The 23503-nt window shown below is 37.1% G+C and overlaps 1 protein-coding gene across 1 annotated transcript in view; it reads left to right on the forward strand.

The window, feature by feature from the left end:
* LOC137266022 (dynein axonemal assembly factor 9-like) overlaps window positions 1–23503 on the forward strand; it is a 126130-nt gene that overhangs the window by 23145 nt on the left and 79482 nt on the right. The window contains exon 14 of the mRNA XM_067801519.1: window positions 2649–2730. Coding sequence (XP_067657620.1) covers window positions 2649–2730 — 82 coding nt within the window. The remainder of the gene's footprint in view (window positions 1–2648; window positions 2731–23503) is intronic.

Below are 23503 nucleotides of genomic sequence, written 5' to 3' on the forward strand. Positions count from 1 at the left end.
AGTAGTCTGAAGATTTTACAGCATGTAAATAGTACCAAGTATACCAATGAATCTGAAAGCCATTAATAACAGAAAATAGAGTTTACTGAATCTGTTCTCTGACATTCTCCTGGTATAAAGATGATATCTAATCTGAGAAAATAACTGCTCCCTGACATCTGTTATTGCTGCTCATGCTATACACCCCTAGTTGACTCAGTTATTTACTGGGTGCGGGGATATTGCTGGAATGGTATTCACCAAGGCATAAAACAGCATTCAGTCACTCACTTATCTACAGCTACTTATTTTGTATCCACCTATGTAAAATTTGTCACAGTTTTTGGGGGGTATGAATGTATCTGTAGAGGGAGGGCCATGGAAACATTTCACTGTGGGTGTATCATTAAATATGAGTCACTCATGAAGTTTGATAATAATTGATCTTCAGTAACCCAAGCTTGTCGTAACAAGTGACTAAAGGAATCGGGTGGTCAATCTCACTGACTTGATTGACAAATGTCATCCTTTCCCAGTTATGTAGATAGATACTCACAATGTTGATCACTGGATTGTCTGGTCCAGGCTCAATAATTTACAAACCATCGCCATATATTGCTGAGTTCTGTGTAAAACTAAACTCACGCACTTAATTCTTATCAGGGTTCCTATGCTCTCCACTGTTGCCATAGTAACCTAGAATTTAAATACATTTGTCGTCATGAAAAAATCTTCAAAGATCATGTCCTTAGACATTGTTGTAAACATTATTGTAAATGTAAGATAATAAGACAGATCTCTTTCAAGAACTGTTTATAGACCAATTATTTACTGTAGCAGTGTGAAAATCAGCTGACAATGTAGAAGTCAGCAGCTGCTGTGACACTCAGATACTGATCACGCCAAAGACCTGGGTTCACATTTCCACCCGGGTACTATTTGTGAAGCCCATTTCTGGTGTTCCTCGCTATGAATTTGCTGGAATATTGCTAAAAGTGGTGTAAAACTAAGCTTAATCACACAAAATCCCTTCACTTTGGATTAGTTCTGTTGTTTTCCAGACCACTCAATGGTTTCAAGGATATCTTATTACCATACTTGGTTTTAGAAATGTTTCTATATTTTAGTGTTACATGAAGCTTTTCAATCCTTGCTCATGTGACATACCTCAATTTTGTGTTTTCTGTGACATATTTTCTTTACGCTGTGTATCAAATTACCTTGCATCAAAGGAAAATACATGACATAAATCACTTATGACATAAAAAACTTTTGTCAGATAATAGGATGGCATATGATTCAGCAAAAACTAACGTTTCTTATGAAAGTCATTATCTCCACATACCCTAGTGTGTAGACTCTCCTGGGAATAAATGTCTGTATGTAATATACTTTGCTGAATGATCAAAGGTGCAGACAGTTCTCCATCTTGCAATAAGATGCAGTTTGAGTTATGTCATATTAGGCTGATCTCTTGATGCTGTTCAAATGACAACCTGCCCCACATGACCTAATATTTCCTTGGTATTGTTTAATCAAGATGGTGCCTCCACATCAATTATTATCAGTGAAGTGATTTCTTGAAACCTGTCATACAACTAGTTACTATCCCATGACAATATGATATCACCTCCCATGGTGCATGGTGTTTTCCTGACAAAGCAGTGTCTCAGCCCAGGAAGTCAGTGGGGGATTAAGGCAAATTATTTGGATCACGAAAAACTACACAGAAAAAGAGTGTAGTCACTAATATGTATCTCGGTCTTCTTTTGGGGGCATGAATGTATCAGAAGAGGGAAGGCCATGTTATGTGTCAGTTAAATATCATTCACTCCAAAAACCAATCTCCCATCATTTCAAATGACCAATCCCTACATGATGTAGATAAGAGATTTCAGTTTTCATGCATCACAGTGTTTTAAACTCAATGATGACTAAAGACACTTCAGTGGAAACTGCACATATACTCTTCAAGAAAAGTAGGCGATAAATTAACTTGCAATTTGGATAGGAAGTGTTAATCTTAACAAATGTTTCAAGGACAGACATCTTATGAATGCACCACCAATTCCCTCTATTACCACCCCTAAACACAACACATGATGTGCATGTGCACAACGTAGCAGCCCCATACAAGAGCATGGGGTCCCATTCTTGATTTTGACGGGGTTTTTTAAGAAGGTCAAGAAGTCACATTAATTTTTACACTCATCTTGCATCACACATTTGTTAATGTTTGCTTCTAGTCATTTGTTTTAAAATGAAAATTATATACGTGCAAATTACATGCCATACACCAATCATCCTTCAAAAGCAACTTCATTCCAAATAACTATGGTTGTAAAGAAGTGCAAATGGTGATACACTCTCAAAACATTCAATAATATCCTATCAGCAGTGATTAACCCTGATAAATCTCCTGAATATTTTTAATCATAAATAAAAAAAATGAAGATCCCCTACTTTTTTTTGAGAGTATATTTTACATTTTACATTGATGTTACATGTATGTCGAATGCAGTTAATTACATGTATTTCAATTTTTTATCAACACCAACAGCGTTGTATGTCATATATTTGGATTAGTTTCCACAGGATTGTCCCAACGTTGTCATGTATTACTGACTTACACTGACAGTCTATGTTCTTATGACCTTTGTGTGTTACAGTTGTGTCAAGCAGTGGATCCAAAAGGTCCGTTGACCTGCGCTAGGACCTACTTCTACACCCCAGTGTATGACCCATTCTCAGGTGAGTGGCATGTATGTTGTGTTGCAGGACTGGTTCCCAAACCAATAGCTCAAGATGTGAATGTGGATTGGGTGGTCGTAATGTCGGATTGTTCTCTCATGTCATAACAAGTTGATGCTTATGTTATATAATAAATACCTTATTAGGTTAAAATGTAATATATAGTTTATTAGGTTAAACATGCCATATAGTGTACTATTACTCATTATAGCAAAGGTTATATATGGGATAGCACATTCTCAGTAAAGTACAGATTGAGTCTAGATTTGATTCTATACAAACTGCTGGAATGTCAATGAGTCCAGACTTGATTCATGTACAAACTGCTGGAATGTTGGTGAGTCTGAAATGTTTTAACATTCACTCACCCACACATTCATTACAAGAAATATGTTGAAAGCCCCACTGCCAAGATGTTGCAATTTGCTTGCCACTAAAATCAATAATCATTGCTTCAGAATCAATCAACCATCGAAATTAATAGGATTGATTTTTTTTCGTTGTGAAGGGGCCAGTTTGTTTGCATTTACACATGAAAAATTGAGGTCACTCGTTTGATCTTTAATGCCAATCCTATTTCAATTCTTCCAGTTAAGCGTTACACAACCAGTTGGGTTGTCGTGATAAATACAGCATCTGTGCCCATGAATCCTTTGATTGATATGAGAAACTAAACAGGAAGAACTGAATATTTATGGATGACAACTTCTTTATTATGTCCCATTGGAGACCCAGGTGGTTCTGTCTTCTAAGACACAACATTTCTAGTCTGGCATTTAACTACAAGCTTAATAGGTGGAGCTTCATAGGCCAACTGGGAACAGATTGTTATATAGCTGATCTCATCCTCATACTGCATATGAATGAGGAGAGTTTCTATGTATTAATAATGATACATATGATGATATTTATATGAGAAGATCATATAATAGGGGGGATAATTATTTTCAGATACTGTGAATGCCTGACAATGGTGAAAGCTGATGTGCAAAATGATAGTTCAAGAGTCAGACATCATCTGAAAGCATTAACAATACATGATCTAACTGATGATTTGAAATTATCATCTGATCCTAAATATCAGTTATCAGTATTGATCTGGATGAGCAGATGAAAATAGTTTTGGGAGCAATCATTATCTTGAAAATGAATATTCATTACTTGTTTTGCAGTTTATTGATTGATTGATATCATTTTCACTCACAGGTGTTAGTAATTATATCTGTTATTGATTTGTTTTCAAACTAGAATGGATGATAAACAGTATATGTGTTGGGATATGTACATATGGGCAGTGTCCTAGCCTACTGGTTAAAGTGTTTGCTGAAGTCATGGGTTGGAGTCCCCACATGAGCACAAAACTGGTGTCCGATACCGTGATATTGCTGGAATATTGCTAAAAGCAGCATAGAACTCAGTTCACTCACTTCCTCACTGTACATGTTTTGGTGTATTCAGTGCCATGAAATATCACCTCTTACCACTGATGGGAGGTGGAGGTTCCAATTGTAAAATATCCACCTATGAAATATCCAGTAACCCCTGAGTTCCGAAAGCACTTAACATAAATCTATATCTTAATCTTCCAAACACATCTGACATAATACTTAAAAGACTTGTTATAAATGTGCTTCTGAAAAGCTGATTTAGTACAATGAACAAATTATAACAAAGTTATTCTCAGTAATGGTCAATTTAAATACATAAAGAATAAGCTTGGCCATGCCAAATATATATTTTTTTCACATTTAAAGCAGTTTTCATGAGAAGAATGTATTTGCAGTGCAAGATTCCCAGAAATAGTCAAGCTGAACACATGTTAATAGAATATTGACATCATGCAGATGTCATGCTGTATTGCACACTTGTACAATGACAACAACTTGGTAATTTTTGTGGGAATTTCATGAAACTTTATTTCCATGATATCAAAGCAGTTTATGGCAGTGGTTAAATGTCAAGGTAATTTTACCAAAAGTTCTGAAGTACACAACTTTCTGTTTCAAAGCCACACTGCATGAGGCAGATGTGGTACTAAAATGAAAGTGATGTTATTAAACTAGAAGTAGCTAGAGGCAGTGGTACATTCTGTTTGAAAGTTTAAGAGCGGTGGCCATGTGTCTACCCAAGCAATAAATGAAGTTATTAAACAGGTGATCAAAACTCATAAGACAGCTGCAGGCATAGTGTTTCATTTCAAACTTACTCTGTACTGGTAATGTTTGAAGTCGATCACATACTTCATAGGGGACATCATAATGTTTCATGATACAAGTTTAGGTAAATTTGTTGGCTGTCTGGAAATGGTGGAATTGGGTTTCTTCTGTTTTTGCAAGTAATGCAAACACCTGTCTAGTTGATTCAGTGATAAACAGCTTTCTGAAATCCATCAAACTCACTTAAACATGCAAGGTGCCAGCCATGGCAGGAACTATCGAGTATGGCATTGTCCTTGTTGTACTCATGTTAGCAACTGCACCTGATGCTCAGATGTGTCTAACCAGTGTTTGATAGCTTGGTTCCCTCAATATTTTGTCAGTGGGGTTTGTGTATCACAGGGCATCATGGCATTGTATACTGGGGTATCTATTTGGCCTAAGTGTAAAACCACCATGATGCTTTCAAATGCATGTAGTTTGAACACTTGATAATTGCTCATTTATGTATGGTCAACTGCATAAATGGAAGTCAGTTTTCAGCCAGTGCTTTTAGAAATATGTTGATGATAAATAATAAGGAGGCCTAAAAACAGAAAAACATTGCACTTTACTTCAGACAATGACTTTTAGAAATTGAGGTTCCGTGGGTTTAAGTGCACTTTCAAGATGTTTTTCAATTTTCAGTCTGAAAGCAGAAATTACATCCTTTCATTCAAGGGTGTTCACTCATGTTGAAAGGTTTGAGAACCAAGAATGTGTTTTTCAGTCCTTACAGATGTTTTTCTTTCGATGATAGCCATTGTGTGGTGAAAATGAAAGTTTTTTTTTGTGTCACAAAGACTGAAGTACGCATTAGGAGATGTGTTTCCTCAGAAGAGGTTACTTGATGTGTAGTTTCTATTAAAAAACTATGTCTTGGTTGTCAGCAAGGTTCTAAGTGTATATTTCTGTGAGTGAAACTAATGCAAGCTAGTGTTGAGTCCTGTGGCAGAATCTCTGTAGTGCGAGCCAGTATCACCCCAGGTTTCACATAGATAGGTTAATGAAAGCTTTTCTTCTACTCAGAGAATTTCACAGCTGGGAACCCTAAAAGCCTAATTGATTTCACCAGTAAACTTTTTTTGTTGATTATGTAATGCTGTGGAGCTGGATTGTCTGTAGGAGCTTCATATGCTATGATGCATAGCCATAATCTGAGGATGTGTATTAGAAGTGAGACCATTTCTGTGTTATTTCTATCATCGGGGATCTAGACACCATTTTTTAATGATAATGCTTTAATGTTACCATAAAAAATCCAAATTTACACTTGTCAGCCTATTTTTGTTTTTGGGGAATCCAAAGAATATGCCATCCAGAAAAGTTAAAGAATTAATGACTTTAATTGCAATTAGTCTGACAGGCACCATGTCATGAACCACTTAGACACACGTAGCCATCCTTTATGTTATGTAGTGCTTGCCTGGCCTGCAATTAATCCCTTTCAAACACTCTTTGTAAGACAAAAAGATGAAAAAATGTCTATTTGAACATCTGAATTGATTTTGCTTAAATTAGTGCTGCTTGTGCAGTTATGATCAAACTGTGGATTTTTCAAACTTCACTTACTTCTTGGTAGCTTTTACTGTTAAACTTTGACAAATTGATTTTCAATGAAAGAAAAGTCATAAAGAATAACAATGGACTTTCACTTTCAGTGAATGAGTTCGTTTTAACACCGCTTAGAATGGTATTCAGTTCCATTTAGTGTGTCAGTGATGAAGATCTTTGGGTGGCATTTCATCCAAGTGTCATGGATTCCTGGCAGTATTTATTCATGGTCACCAAAGGCATCCTTCAAACAAAAAGATCAATATGTTCAAATCACAAAATGTGTTTGACAGTCGATGCTGTGGTATAGTTTATAACACATCCAATGTTGTAGGTTTGTAAATCTATTTTTTCACTTGAATATAAAGTTGCTTCATCAACATCTACAGCCTTCAGAAAAGTTTGGTTTTAAAATTCTAATGATTTGAAAATAAGATCTTTAAGTTCAAGGTATCTAAACAACGTTTGAATTTTTTGTAGCCGGTAGATAAATGTTAGTGTGGCAGACAGCCTGCTTAGGAATGGAATCACATACTTCCCTTTCAGATTGATTTTGTGTGTTTTTTGTTTGCCATGAGCTGAGGTACCAGTGGTTGTGTGAGTGTGCATGTTTTATCTGTCTGACGGAGGATAATGTTGGGTTTGTTCCAGGCCACTGCTGCACACACAAACTCCACATGGCTTCATGATAGCCTCTAACCTTCTGTTTTGTTACATAACACAAGCACTTCTCCTTACAGTGACCCTACCACTGCCATGTTCCTTCCAGGCTGATGCAGTTATCCTTGCATAGTGTAAACTAATACTATGTTGTTCCTTCATCATTAGCGGACACCTTTTAAATTGATTTAGTTTGTACAAATAAGAGGTTTCGTGCTAGGAATAAAGTGGTTGTTTAAGTAATGAGATGAGGAGAGAGCGCTGATACTTCCTCGAATACAGGATCATATTGGTAGGTCTGGCTGCATTCCTCACCATGTATAGCTTACGTAGCACAATCTTAACAACATGTTGTGAATATTTTACCTAAGACCTCTCGGTTGTGTAGTGAGTCAGTTCTGGACTGATACTTGACTTTTTCTCCTCATCTGCTTCTTGAAGTTTGAAATGCTTCCATATGAAGATTCCTTCACCCCTTGAACTTCTTATGTTGAATCTTTTAATCTTGCATTATTCTTTGTTAAAACATGTACCCCACAGATGTCAGCTTGTATGGATTTGGTGATTTTATCAATCATTTGTTTCTAAAATAATCAACAAAGAGTTTTTCAGTTGTGTTTCAAATTTAGTTTTCTTAATTTGTCTTAGTTTAATAAATATGAATATGGACAGCTTTGAAGCTATCACTTCTGTGTTGAGATGGTCCTATGTGTCATGTTTTACATTGCCTGTCTTTACAGAGCGCCCACTTCATGTGGGTTACCAAAGTAGTTCGAATATAACTCAAACAAAGTATGTGTAACTGATATAGGTGCGCTTGATAACCTTGTATTCTATATGCAATTTGTGATATAGCCCATAATAGTGCAGTCTGTTAACAAGGTTAAGCATAGCAGTCTGTTTACATAATGTATGAGCTGGACAAGAACATTGTATAAGTATCCAGATCAGGCCAGAACTGGGGCCCAGTACACATGATCATGGATACTGTCGAAGAAGAAGTCTTCTTTCAGAGCGTGCTCTTGCTGTAGTCAGATGTGTTGGTGTAGTGGTGTATCACATGACAAAATTATTGACATGCTTCACGACATTGTTCCAGTAGCTCTGATTGTCCTGTTATCACTACTGTGGTCAGTTGTCTGATGTTCCACAGCTGACCGAGTTGTGTCTTGTAGGCATGCCAGGTGTATGTGGAGGTTTCAGTCCAGGATACAAGACACAATATGTCATGAACCAGTACAACCCAGCCTTCTGTAATTCTGTCAGTAAATGTGTCCAGTCAGATATTATGAATGGGATAGTATTTTTCCAAAGGGGCACCAAGTTTGGAAACTTTGCTAAATGTGTGGTAAGATAACTCTAAAAGCTACTTATACAACCTATTTTGACCCAAGATTAATACCATATACTTTTTATTGTGGGTGCATCCAAAGCTGAAAAGATCCTGTTCACTTGTGAAATGGGGCAGGGACATGTAATTACATAGATGCTGACGTGAACCTATGAGGTACAATGCTGTAACCTGGCTTTAGTGTCTTGTGTGTTCCTGCTATAGACCTATTTCTCACTGTGTTTCTCTACTTGGGCATTATTTAGAAAGGACAATACACTTATCCCTGTATTCTGTAGCATTTTCATTTATTTTGAGACAGATGAAATTTAAGTGCCTATTTTATTTGCAAAGCTTTGAAAATATTTGAAACAGAAACATGAACGTTACCACAGAACTGTTTGTTTTGCTATTATGATCTATTATGTTTCTGTTCTTATTGTAGAATAGCAGTTTCCATAATCAGATGCCATAAATTCAGTGTGCATTGCCATACTCAGCTTGAGAGTACATATCCCATTAGCACGCACAATTGAGGGTTTAATGTGTCATTTTCATACTCAATGCAAGAGTGATATGATCAACAACACCTGAGTTTACACATCTAATTGTCATTCATGGCGTCAGAGTAATATTTCTCATAGTCATACACAATGTGACTGTTACATCCCAACTATCATTCACAGCCGAAAAGTTGTATGTTTCAGTATCATACATAGCCTGAGAGATTGATGTCTCATTGTCATACACAGCTTGGAAAGTAACATCTCATAGTCTTACATCCTGAGAGCTGCAGATCACATGATCAAACACATCCTGGGAGTGGCAGATCATATGGTCATACACATATTGCAAGCAGCAGATCATGCGATCATACACATCCTGAGACCTGCAGATTGCATTCTCAAACACATCCTGAAAACAGCAGATGATATGATCAAGTACATTCTGAGAGATGGACGTCTCGTTGTCATACACAGTCTGTCGATGACAGTGTAATGGTGTGAAACGTTGACGTGATGTCATACCGTTGTACTTGTCACTCTGCTTGGGCAGGCCCTCACAAAGAATGAATCAGAATTATCAAGTTCTATTGGCATGTTCTTTTTATTGACCTATATTTGTCATTTTATTTCAGAGATATTTTTAATTTGTGGACAACAGTAGGTTAATTTGAATGCTACATATAGACTTCCTCATGTATTGACAGAAGCTTTGGACAAAACTTCATTCTGTGATTTGTGTGTACAAAACCACCAGCTCCTCACAGACACATTTGCTTTCAGTATGAACATTGTCATTGAAAGTCTCGCTCTACACAGAAGAACCTTTTTACTTGTACTTGTCTCTGGTTGTGTTTGAGTTGCACCCTCTTTCTGATGTGAAGGGACTCTTGTCATGATATTTTCTCATTTCTGAACAACACGTTGAGACTCTGTGTCATTTTCGCACAGCGTCTTTGCCAAAGGGTATTTTCTTAAGGTATTTGGTTCACATATCCAGCTGCCAATCTTTTTGTCACAAAGGACCATGACTCTCTTATCGATGCTTTAAGCAATGGTCCAACTATTATTGCCATTCTGCTGACTCAGTGTTTGTTGTGACAGCTTGGGGAATGAGGATGAAGACTTTTATGGATAGACAACTTCTTTCTTGCAGTTTCTTCTTCTGGTATCAAGCAAAAGATGATAACATCGTTAGAGTACACACCAAAATGTTGCATCCCCTGCAAGAAAGAAGTTATCTATCCATACAAGTCTTCATCATCATCATACCAACTTCTAAAATGCCACTTATAGAAGTAACTTGGGTCATGTTGATATGGAAACATGCAAAAACAATCCACCGGCTTTCAATAATGATTGTGAATGGCAACTCATGAGTGGTAAATCTCACAGACTTGGTTGGTGCATGTTATGTATGGCATAGTCTGGTGCAGACTTGATTATTTACAGTGAGTGTAACACAAAACAAAACAAACAAACATGCCAGTGAATGTTCTTAACAAGCATCTTTCTTAGTAATTTTTAGTTAAGATAAACAAGATATATTCAGTATTCAGCTTAAACACAAACTGACCCAAATGAAGATAAGAATTAAAAAGCCATTTTAAACTGTATTGTCCAATCATTTTCAGTGTCAGAAACCAGTGAAGCATCTTGTCAGTCTATGTTAACATGAAAACAAGGAATTACCCTGCAGTCTAACTGCTGACTTGCTTTACCTATCACACTTGAGACCACCTCTGTGGTGCAGTGGTTAAACATCTGCCTGGAGAAAGGAAGGTCTTGGGTTCAATCCCCAGCCATGTCATACCAAAAGACATTCAAATATGGTACTTGTTGGTCCCTGTCTGGTGCTCAGCATGAATGGGTACAGGGACTAATCGGCTGGGAGTCTGTATACTGTGTCTGAGTGGGTTATTCATACTTAACTGTGGCATGGTATTTCAGTGAGTTAGCACATAGGTAGTGCAAGCATGTCATCATATGAGTGAAATACTTTTAAGCATATGTCAAACCCCATGTCACCTCTCCTATCAGCCATGATGATATTCTAATGTATTAACTATTGCAGCATTTACATAAAACAAATGTGTTTTCATAGTACAATGTACTTCAACATAATAAACTCAAACATACACCAACATTATCTGCTCAAGGATATCATTTGATAGGCACTTTGGTAGTGTTGGAATTGGAATCTGCAGTTTAAGTTTCAAAATATATTGGTTGGATGAAATCACCTGTCAAAGCAAATTGATGGAAACTGGCAATGAATAGGGATATATTCTGTTATATTTGTAAGATGAAATGGCGAAATGTATCACAGTATATACATCATTGTTACGGCAAAAGAGTCAGTTCATCAGCGTAAATGTTATCGATAAGGGCATTTTTGTGTCTTAGAGCACTTTGTGTGTCAGAAACTCTACTTGTATGTGCCACACCATATGCACAACCATTACAATGTTCGAACAGCTGGTTGAGCACTCTGAGCGTGTCAGATAAGGGAGGAATATTTGCAACGAATTGCCAATAGAACTGAATCTGATTTATTGATGTTAATATCTCCCACATTTAACAGTTCCTTTTGATACATAATATTGCTTGAGCATAATGCGTCTGGCAGAGCTAGGATATTCTTTTATTTTTGAGTGATAAGATGTGTTTTATTTCCACCATCATGATGCACGCAAATGGAGAACTTTTCCTGCTTTTTCCTGATAGTCCTCGAAAACCATCTTGAAGTTTTAGCTCAGATCAGTGAGGATCCAGAGACAGTGGGTAAGAGAGAAGAGATTGTTGAACATGAGTAAACACATTGATCTGAATGAGGCTGGTCATTACAAGACAGTGCAAGGAGCCGCTAGAAATAATAGGAAGCGACACCTGACCTGCCATGTATTAGTATTCATTTGTTTGCCATCATGTAAAGCAGAGAACTGTTGAGAAGGTAATCTGAATTGTAAAGTTGAGAAATAAATGGAGCTAATCATGGCTGGAAATCTTGATTGTGGACTGCATCCATTTGCAATATCAGTTGAGTGAGATTTTTCATATTAAAAGAGATAACCACTAAGAAATGCAAGATGATTCCGTAGGAAGCTGTCTGAGTAAATCCTAACCGGCTGTCAACTACTAACGGAAGTTATTATCTTATTTTCTGCTAAAGTCTTCCAGTGATGTACGTGTGGACTTAAGTACAGAGGAGTGAGAAATCGCAGCTAGCCGTCTCAAGTGGTATTGATTTAGAGGGGAAACTGAGAGATACTGACATGAAATCACCCAGCCATGCCCCCAATTTCTTGAAGGTCACCTCCTGTGCTTGTTTCATGCATTTCTATGAAGGAAATGCTGGAGCAAATTACCCATATCTCCCAGTGAGCTCTCATGGGTTCAAATTAGCTGAATATTTCATTGCTGGTTGCATGTGAGGAAAACTAGCTCGATCAGATACATAGAAAATATGTTACAAGAAGTGTGAAATCTGCCAGTTTGAATTTCTGAATTTCTTCCTATGAACAAAGCATGTTAAACATATACAACAGTTAAGGTGTCAGGAGAAAGTGATTGCCTAGGAAATTTCTCAAAGGATATTCACTATAAATTATTGAATCAATTCTTTTTTCAGAAAATTATCTTGAGCATGAAATGTCAGTATGGAAATTAGGAGATAGATTTTTCAGGTGTATCAAATAGCTAGGAGGAAATTACTGTCTGTCAAGGGGATGTTTCTTAAGTTATCCCTGACAACTGTTTTATAGTCGGTTGGAAGAAAGTTTCTAAAGCTATTGAAGCTTTGAAAGAAAAAGTAGTGCTTTTCCATAATGGGTTGTCTTCGTGTTCTTCAGAAATACACAACTGTCATTTCCTCAAGAGCACCAGCTAGCTGATTACCATGTTGTCAAATTTATGTGGTAATTACGCAGGAAATGTTATCAGTTCCCTACCAATTACCTGGCAGAAAAAGCCAAGAAACAACAATAATTTCTGCCATGTCTTGTTATATAATGTTATACATAATTCACATGAAAAATCATCTGAAAAGCTATTTTGCCAGCACATCTTCAAGTTCCATAACCCATCCATCATCAAGTTTTGAGTGGATGAGGAGTGGAGAGTTTTGTCATATTTCCCCTCAGTAAATGATCAATGACATGTTTTGTTGACATAGTTGACAAGGCACCTCTTTTTCAGAAGGAATGGAGAAAAACAGGCTGAAGAGACTATTAACATTGAATCAATGTCTTCCGACAGAATGTTCACTGTTGAAACCTATTTGCTGGGAAAAGAAGTGCAAAAAGTCTTGTAATAACATGCAACCCATGGTAACTGGCTACATGCTTTTCCTGATGGATTGATCATATGAAATTAGACTGTATCCACTGCCCAAGCCACTCCGTGAATCGCTGTCTATTCTGCACCAATTTCAATTAAAATCGAAATGATGGCCTCCTCTTTATCACCCTAACGAAGTTATATCACATTTCTCTTTAATTTCCTGTATCCCTGAATTCCATTCACAGGTTGTTTTTCCAGAGGCAGCAGATTAAAGATTATCTGCCAAATGGAGAATTTGCTGTGAAGAGTTCTTTGCTAACCTGATTGTAATGAATATTGACAAAAGAGCTCCCAATATTCCCAGTGTGGTTTATGAAGACTTTCAGTATTCACACCAGCCTGGCACCATGCTCATTCTCCTGGTTACTGGCGTAATGAGAGCTCTGATCCATTATAGCTGCTGTCCTTTCACATACTCATAGGGAAAGTAAACTTTACGAGAAAGATGCAATTTTCAGTTTTGAGTAAATTCAATTCCAGGACCAAGAGCAAAGCATGTATCTGTCCAATTGATCCACCTGGCATTGCTACCAATTTGGGACCAAGAAAAAGGTTATTATTCTCCTTCCAAGGGATCAGGTCAATCTTATGTAAATAAAAACTTGCGTTTATTGTGAAAAGGCAATCTGTGAAGAGACATGTAGGAATATCTGTCATCCACATTTAATTTCCTTGGAATGTGACTGCTGGTTGACGTCTGCGTATTGCTGCCTCTTAAATCTTCCAATCAAATACAGGACTGAAATAGCCTCTTATAACCCCTAAACCCCTCTCACTCTGTGACCCATCAAGCTGTAGCAAGATTATTGTTGGTCATATTTACTGACATCTTCACTTCTGCCTCTGAGATTTTCAGACAAATGTCATTTTTTTGTCCTTTGGTCCTTGCGTGGTGTTGTTCTGAAATCCATTTGAAAAGACAAATGTATTATCTTTCAGACTAATAACATTTTCTTATCAAAGACCTGGCTAATTAACTATATGGAAACAGGTTGAAAAGGCTGAAGGTGTGAAGAAGGAATCACAAGTCTCATCTTATTCTCCAGGAGATGTACTGACTAATTGGATTCCCACTGCTGCCAAACACCTCCCTCACCCAGCCCCCATTCTGTTAGACACCAAATCAGATTTCCTTAGAGGCTTACATGATACCAGCCCAGTCTTAAAGGTCTCGGTCCTAATCTTTAATGTGACATTTCAGGAGAATTTGACATGATGATTTTTGCTTGTGTAATTAGTTTGTGATGTTGACTCCTTTTCACTACAAAATATAAACCTATGCAAGTCTCATTGATCATCCTGGAAGTACCTTTGCTGGTGAGATTTTACTGTCCTTCTGTCAAGAATGCAACAATATGTTGAGGTTTTCATATGAACTTGCTGTTATCACCAAGTTTGTTTGATGTGTATCGTGAAGTGCACTGAATATCCCTATGTAATCCTCCAGAGAGAACAGACTGATGGACGACGACGCTGCATTCTCCGACTCCATCAGCAGTTGTAGCAAGACACTCACCTCAGCGTTACATTGTCAAAATGGTAATGGTGATGCACAAATAACCTTTTTTCTCTCTTCCTGACTGAAATCTAAAAGATTAAAAAGATCTGAAACTTTTTACAATGGAGAAAAAACACCACCTAAAACCTAATTTTACATTTACATGAGTTCTGTATGGGAGAGGTTGCCATAGTTACTAGATTCTAAATCTTGGTAAGCCAGCTGGATTTAGAATTATGGTTGTCTTGCACAAGACACATGTTCAGTGTCCTGATTGTGTGCTAGATAAAGAACAGTTGACTGTGTATGAGTGTGCACTGTTCATCTCAGCCCATTATCCAGATGGCTGAGGACAGATTGTTATGATTCGGGATATACTCCTCTGCTTCATGTGCTGTACATTTGTTATTACATGTAGCTAATGGATCTTACCAGTTTGAATATAGCCTTCAGCTCTTGTTTAGGCCAGGCCACTTTGATATTTTGTTCATGGATCTTCTTTGATTCTAATGCTGATTTAAAGACTTAAGACAGTTTCACATAAAGCTGTTATTATGGGCAGTAACCCTTGTAATAAAGAATATGATGTTCCATTTGTAAAAGTGACACAACTGCCAAGGTTTCAGTGTGTCACATGGTTTCTTAAGCATAAATGTTGTCTTTTATTTCCAGCAGAAATTCTGCCTGGATGCATGGGGTTTATTATGGCAGAGACTTTCCTCAATACTTGTTTAGTTTGCTATCCAGACAAACATAGTACTTCATGGTACTATTGATGAATGTGGTGAATTTCTACAGTGTCTGTCCATGACCTTGGGTATTGTCATGCTGACCATCACATACCTACTGTTTGGGTCATCATTATTTTCTAAATGTTGCATTTAAACTACAATTGTTGACAACAGTAGTTCTCTACCAATACACCTGAGGGAATGTTGTAGTATTTGTCATGTCTATGATGGCGCCGTAGAGTGAGCTTGTCGAGAGAAAACAGCTTCTGTGGAAGAAAGTCATTACCGCCAGGTTAACACTTAAACTACAGTGCATTAATCATAGCTAACACTGACACGCTGAGACATGGCTACAAGTTATGGAGAGGTTACATGCACATTATCCCTGATCCAAAGTGCCCAATCTTTTCAGTAAACCTGAATGGGCTCACATCAAGGCTCCAAGAATGCCAGTGCTGGTCTTTATTCTAGATGCATGGAAATACTAGTTGCTTAATCATCCTCTTGCTGAGCAGAGATATATTCCATATCTCTGTCAGTATATGTTGACCGTGTATTTTCTTGTTAACATAACTATAACACTATTATCACAGCATTTGGGAGAACAAACTCACCTTATATCAGCAGATCAGTCCTACATGCAATGTGTTTTCAAACATTATTTGATAAACTGTGGCTTAGATTTGGATTCCAAGCTCAATGGAAGTCATATCAGCATCTGTCATCGAGTGAATCACTAAACATGCTTCAAACAGATAAACTATATGAATCTTCGACCCTGCACACAATATCCTTTGACATTTAGATCTTATACTAGCTAGTTCCAAGTTTCTGTGATGGTGAAGTGCAGGGAGAGAATGTATGGCTTGAATACTGATACCATGTGGAAACATTCCCAAAATGATGAAACCTCCACCAGCCCTTAGGATACCTTCAACAATACCAAAACATTCTGCGGCTAATGTATTTATGATGAATTCTTTCTTTGGAAACCAGCTTTAAACTGTGTGAGTAATAATCCATAGCTTTTTATCCCCCCAGCATGTAATGCAGGGGGATATAGTCGACGCCTTGTCTGTCTGCCTGCCTGGCCATCCGTCCGTCTGTCTTTCCGTCTGTCTGCCCATAATCATTTTGTTTCTGGAGGACACCTTAAATATTTTTAGACCAAACTTGATAGATATAATAATCTCAACCTATAGTTGTGCCTTTTTCTATGCACAGAGTTTTGTGTTTTATATTTTTTTTGTTTTGCCATGGAACATTTTGGTGTTAGTCTGATGGTGGTGTGGGCTTCGTTTGTGGAGCACAACTCAAAAACTGTTCAATATTTTTCTGCAAAACGTGGTAGATATATCAATCAGAACCTAAAGTGGTGCCTTTTGCTATGTACAGGTTTTTGTGATTTATCATTTTCTTGGTTTCCATGGAAATGTTTCAGACTTTGTATCACAAGTGAGAGGTGTGTTTCATTTCCAGAGCACATCTCAAAATCTCAAAAACTTTGTAATATCTGTCAGCAAAAGTTGGTAGATATGTGTGGCAGATCCCAAAGTGTTGCCTTTTGCTCTTTACAGGTTTTTGTGATTTATTGTTTTCTCCGTTTCCATGGAAATGTTTCAGACTTCGTTTCAAAATGGAGGGATGGGCTTCGTTTCTGGAGCAGAACTCAAAACTTAGTTTCTCGGTTTCCATGGAAACGATTCAGACTTTGTCTCAAACGTGAGAGGTGTGTTTCTTTTCCAGAACACATCTCAAAAAGTTTCTAACATATGTCAGCAAAACTTGATAGATATATGTGGCAGACCCCAGTGTGGTGCCTTTTGCTGTTTACAGGTTTTTGTGATTTATAATTTTCTGGGTTTCCATGGTTTCGGTCTCAAAATGGATGAATGGGCTTCATTTCTGGAGCAGAACTCAAAAACTTGTAAATATCTTTCTGCAAAACTTGGCTGATATGTAGGGGAAACCCTAAAGTGGTGCCTTTTGCTATTTACAGATTTTTTTTATTTATCATTTTCCTGGTTTCTTAGTCTCAAAATTGAGGAATGGGGTTCGTTTCCAGAGCACAACTCGAAAACTATTCATCTGAGAAAACATCAAGTAACTGTCAGATGATTTGTCCTTTCAAATATGTGGGGACCGGGGGATATGTCATCTACTGATGACTTTTGTTGTACACTTGGTGTTCCATGCCTGTAACCCTTTGGCCTGAAAAAAGAAACACTGTTTCTCTGGAGTCCAGAGAGCTCAATACAAAAACATTTAATTCAAGTGTCTCTTGTTTGCATGAAATGTGTAATGAACTCTCAAAATTTCTCATTCAAAATGTTTTATTCAAAGGTAGCCTATGTTATATAGTATTATTCAAACATTTTTCTGCAGTAATGTCCCTGAGCACTCCTTTACTAGACCTGACATTTCAGACTTTCAAAAAACTCTCAACTCACAACCACACATTTTATATAAGGAGACAAAAAAATGAACTGTTTTGATATTTTGAAGTAATGGAGAATAAAATGGTGTCCCAGTTGGCAGGAGAAGCCACTCTGTGTCTGGCTTAGGAGATGTTCCTTCTCCAACTAAGTATTGACTTCATACTGCAATCAATTTCTCTGAATTTAGAGTTTTACAAAGAGAACTATAAAATATATCAGTCTTGAATATAGCCTCTATGCTACTTAGTATGTGATTTAATCAGAAATTTTATTGTATGAGACTGAAACGTATAGTCTTGCAGTTCCTGGCAAATTGTTCCATAGTCTTTGATCTTGCAATTAGAACTGCTTTGGATCTGTTTGGTGTTTCTTTATGCCGCAGTCAGTAAACTCAAAAGTTCCAACTTCTATATCTTTTAAAGTAGATAAGTAGAAAGTCCAATAATAAAATAATCAATTCTAATGGTGCCAGTTTATGTCATTCTCACAGAGATTTATTGTGGCTATGTTCCTCTTTTTCCATTGATAAACTGTCTGCCACCTCCCATTAGAAATCACTGCCTCCTCATTCCACCAATAATTGTCTACTGGCCAGACAAGAGCAGCGCCACTGAAGCTTTGTCATTAATCATTCCATGTAGACTAAATGGAATTAGATATTCTGTTTGGAAAGCATTACATCTAATATACATCAAGTGGGTACTGCTTACAAGGAGAAACTTAGGCTGAAATGTCTGTCTCCATCAAGATCTAACTGTTTGCTTTGACATTGACCTTGCCGTTATCATACATGGCTAGAGATCTGTGGACATGATATTATTGTACATTCAGTCAGACATGTTTAGATGCAGTAGGTATTGTAATATACATTCTCAAATATGCAAAGCCAGAAGTCTGATGGCCATTATAAGGATTAGAGAGTAAGTGTCTGCACATTGTCTGCATGTGTCTGCACATTGTCTGTAAGTGTCTGTGTTTTATTTGAATCTGCACGTATCAGCATGACATGAGCATATATATAGCTGCCAATAGATTTGATGGACAATGGTGAGGTACAGTTGTATGGCAATAAGATGTCATATCCCACTTGCGTCTCACTCAAACTTCCAGCCAGGTCTTTCAGTTTTAGAAAAAAACAGATATGTGGAATTCCCGGTTGTCTTGAATTTTTCTTGTGATCGAAAGAGTTACAACATCAAACCTGGAAATGAAAAACACCTCAGAACATGTTTTGCTTATAAATGCATAAACATAGAATAACAAGAAGACAAAGTCATGAATATCCCCCACAGTAGGATAAACATGTTTACAAAGTATGACTTTGTCAAACGTTTTGGGAGTTATTAAAGGTTTCAAGTTCTGCTCCAGAAAAGAGCAGTACCACCAACTTCAGTTGAAGCCAGTTTGTTGTCATGGAGACACAAAAAAATATTTTAATCAGAATTCCAGGCACCAGTTCCCCACTGGATATGCGTATATACAAAATTTGGTGAAGAAACAGACAACAGTTTAAAAGTACTACTGAATGGTTTTAGAGTTCTGCACTGGAAAAGACAAAAGTGCATGGATGCACACATGGATGAACAGACACATGGACAGAGTCCATTTTAATACCCTTGCAAAACGCATTGCAGGGAATAACAAATGCTTCAGTTTCTGTTTGCTTGTGTTTTATCACAAACGTAGAAGAGGTAGTACATGTGGTTCCTGGTGTCTGATGGCTGGAGGAGTTGTGATGAGGTAGAATGTTTCAAACTGTAGATCAGTTAAACTATTTATCAGCTTACCGATAAGTTTTCGGCTCAGTGGTTGGATTTTGCACAAAGGTGAAATGTGCAAAAGCAAGATTTGGTGTGTTGATATTTCAGGTATATTGCTTCATGTTGCATACTGATTCATATCTTTTCAACAAATCACAATTCACCAGTGCTTTTACATGCAAAACTAGTTTTCACTAACACCTCCTGTATCATCTAGGTTCTTGCCATTGAACTTATTCCCATACTCTGGTGAGATGGGAGAGTTACCATTCTGTGACTTTGCAGAGAGTGGTAGCATCTGCATGTGCCCCTTGATAATAGCTTCACATTGTGTGAACTGAAAAAACAACAGAAATTACGGTTGTCTCTTCTTGAATGCTGGCCAGCAGTAAAAGGGTTAATGTCAAATAGTAGTGTGAAAGTTGCTTGTACTGTCAAAAGTTCTTTTAATGGTGACTAGCATTAAAAGGTTTAACCTAGATGGTAGTATTGTAAGTTGCCGGTTAAAAGATCCTTGAATGGTTATCCACTTTGAAAGTTTGAAAGTTGTTTGTATAGGAGAAAACACTTCTCCTCAGTTTTGGTAGACAGTGTAAACCCAGTGGGGGAGGGATTTCCCCAACCCTGGTGATTATACATTGTCTTCCAAAACTGAGGAGAAGTGTTTTCTCTAACATATGTAAACCTAAAGTGTGCCTCTCACTATGAATTGGGTCATCTCTTGTTTTCCCAGAATATCTGCATTTAAGGTTTTATATAAAGGGACAGGTTTTACTTTTCGCTAGAAAGACTTCTTCCCAGGTTCTACTTTTCGTTAGTAAGACCGCTTCCTAGGTTTTACATTTCCTAAGTTTATATGGACATCAACATTCAAATGCTTCATGAGTGTTTGAAATGAATTGTAAAATATCTTTTAAGTTTAAGCTCAAATTACAAAAGTTTTCCCAAGCACGATTGAAACTGCAAGTCTCAGATTCGAAGGCTGACGCTCTACCGCACGGTCAATCGGCCCGACGAAGGTGGCGGTGTTAAATTATCTACTTATAGTTTCTGTCATTAAATTGATTTTACGCGCATTTCAGTAATTGTTGTGTAGCTTCATTAAATGATCATCTACATTGTAATTATCTAGAGAAAACACTTCTCCTCAGTTTTGGTAGACAATGTAAAACTGAGGAGAAGTGTTTTCTTCTTTACATATACCATATACATATACCATGAATTAGGAGAAGTGTTTTCTACTATACATATACCATATACATATACCATGAATGAGGAGAAGTGTTTTCTACAATACATATACCATGAATGAGGAGAAGTGTTTTCTGCTATACGTATACCATGAATGAGGAGAAGTGTTTTCTGCTATACATATACCATGAATGAGGAGAAGTGTTTTCTGCTATACATATACCATGAATGAGAAGTGTTTTCTACTATACATATGCCATGAATGAGGAGAAGTGTTTTCTGCTATACATATACCATGAATGAGGAGAAGTGTTTTCTGCTATACATATACCATGAATGAGGAGAAGTGTTTTCTACTATACATATGCCATGAATGAGGAGAAGTGTTTTCTGCTATACATATACCATGAATGAGGAGAAGTGTTTTCTACTATACATATACCATCAAGGATGGTTGATTACAATGAAGATGATCATTTAATGAAGCTACATAGTAATAACTGAAGTGCAAGTAAAATCAATTTAATGTCAGTAACTAAATATGGATAATTCAACCACATTGCCTTGTCAGCCTGGTGGCCATGTGGTAGAGAGAGACTGAATACAAATCTAAGAGTTACAGTCCCAGTCCTGCTACGGAAAACATTTGCACTTGGAACATAATCTTGAACGATATTTCTCAATTGATTTCAAACACTAATATATCATTTAAATGTTGATGTTCATATAGAGTTAGGAAAAGATAATTACAAAAGTAAAACCTGGGAAGAGGTCTTACTTACAAAACAAAAACCTCAAATGTGGTTATTCCGGGAAAACAAGAGATGGCCTGATATATAGTGGACAGCACATTTCAGGTTTAAATGTATTCTCTTAATTTTGCTAACTTAGTTTTATAGTACATGTCGTGCCTTGCTGTTATACTGAGATCACAACAACAAATCTCTGCTATTTGGCTTCAATGAATGCTTGCTATTTGTAACACATTATATTGTCAATACTGCTCCTTGTATATTCACAGTATGTTTTGTATCTAGCTATATGTGTATGTCACTATAATTATAATTAATGTATATATTATTGCATTATTGTTTAGGAGTGACATTGATAAAAGCATGTACTATGCTTGTTTGCCAATCCGGTCATGATTAAATGAATAAATATGTTTAAACCATATGTACAGTTAAAAGGTCTTTTCATGGTGACCAACATCAAAAGGGTTAACTTAGTTAGCACTGCTGAAAGTTTTTTGTACAGTTAAAGGTCTTTTCATTGTGACTAGCATTAAAAAGGTTAACTTAGTGCTGTTGAAAGTTGTTTGTACAGTTAAAAGGTCTTTTCATGGTGACCAACATCAAAAGGGTTAGCTTAGTTAGTGCTGTTGAAGGTTGTTTATCAATAGAGGTCTTTTCATGGTGACCAACATTAAAAAGGTTAACCTAGTTAGCGCTGTTGAAAGTTATTTGTATAGTTAAAAGGTCTTTTCATGGTGACCAGCATTAAAATGGTTTACCTTAGGTCAGTGCTGCTGAAAGTTCCTTTAAGCTTTGATGAGTCTTCTGTGAAGTATTTTGTAGGATCTGTAACCTGTTAGTAAAGACTGTGCAGACAACACAATATATAGCATTATCTACACACTTTTACAAATGACATTGACCGAGTGGTCGGAAAGAGACAATAGCTTCAAGGTAGAGGAGTATTTTTTCAGGAAACAATGACTTGGTGCCTATGTCCAACATGATTGATCCCGGTCAATCTGTCTCTGGCATTGTTCCATACCATGCTCCGTTCCACTGTCTGTCTGCTTCATTATCTTTGAAATACTGTGTGACGGGAGTTTACCCTGTATCAACAAGTTGGGCACCCAGGTCATTGCCAGCTTCATGGTGTGTGTCACAGAGTTGTGCAATGCTAACGTGAAGCAATCTCAGTCACCCTGCTGATTTCATTACTTCTGCTGTTGCATTCAGATGATTACATGATTATATCTGTCTCTCAAGTGTGAGTGAGACATTGATCATTGTCTACAGCCCTGATTTGTGAGTTACTGCTGGCAATGCCTCACCACTGGAATATGCACCAGGGACATTTACAACAGCAAGGCTCACATTATACCATTAAATATCATTTTTGTATTGTCTTTTCTAAAATAAATGGTGCATTTTCAGGTATTAGGTCAATATACAAGTCCCTTTCATATTATGTTTGTGTGTTGTGATTAATGTACACCAGTAAATAAAAGACTTGCAATTGCATATAGTGATGGTTTTAGCAATGTTCCTGCAATATCTCATAGGTGGACAACAGAGATGAGCTTTACCCATTGTACCCATGTGTGGAATTGAACCCAAGTCTTTGATGCAATGATCGAACACTTTAACCATCAGACTACCTATCCTCCCTTACTGAATGATGTATTGTGTGATGCTGCAAGGTAGGGGAGAAATACCCCCACCCTCCATTGGATCTACATATTGATTGACTGGCAAGTTCAGTCAGACTTGTTCGATCTGTCAAGGTCTGAGAGCTACATCCCCATATGTAGTCATTGTCCAGGATGAATCCAAGTGAA

The sequence above is a fragment of the Haliotis asinina genome, chromosome 15 (assembly GCF_037392515.1).
Source record: "Haliotis asinina isolate JCU_RB_2024 chromosome 15, JCU_Hal_asi_v2, whole genome shotgun sequence".
Lineage (NCBI taxonomy): Eukaryota > Metazoa > Mollusca > Gastropoda > Lepetellida > Haliotidae > Haliotis > Haliotis asinina.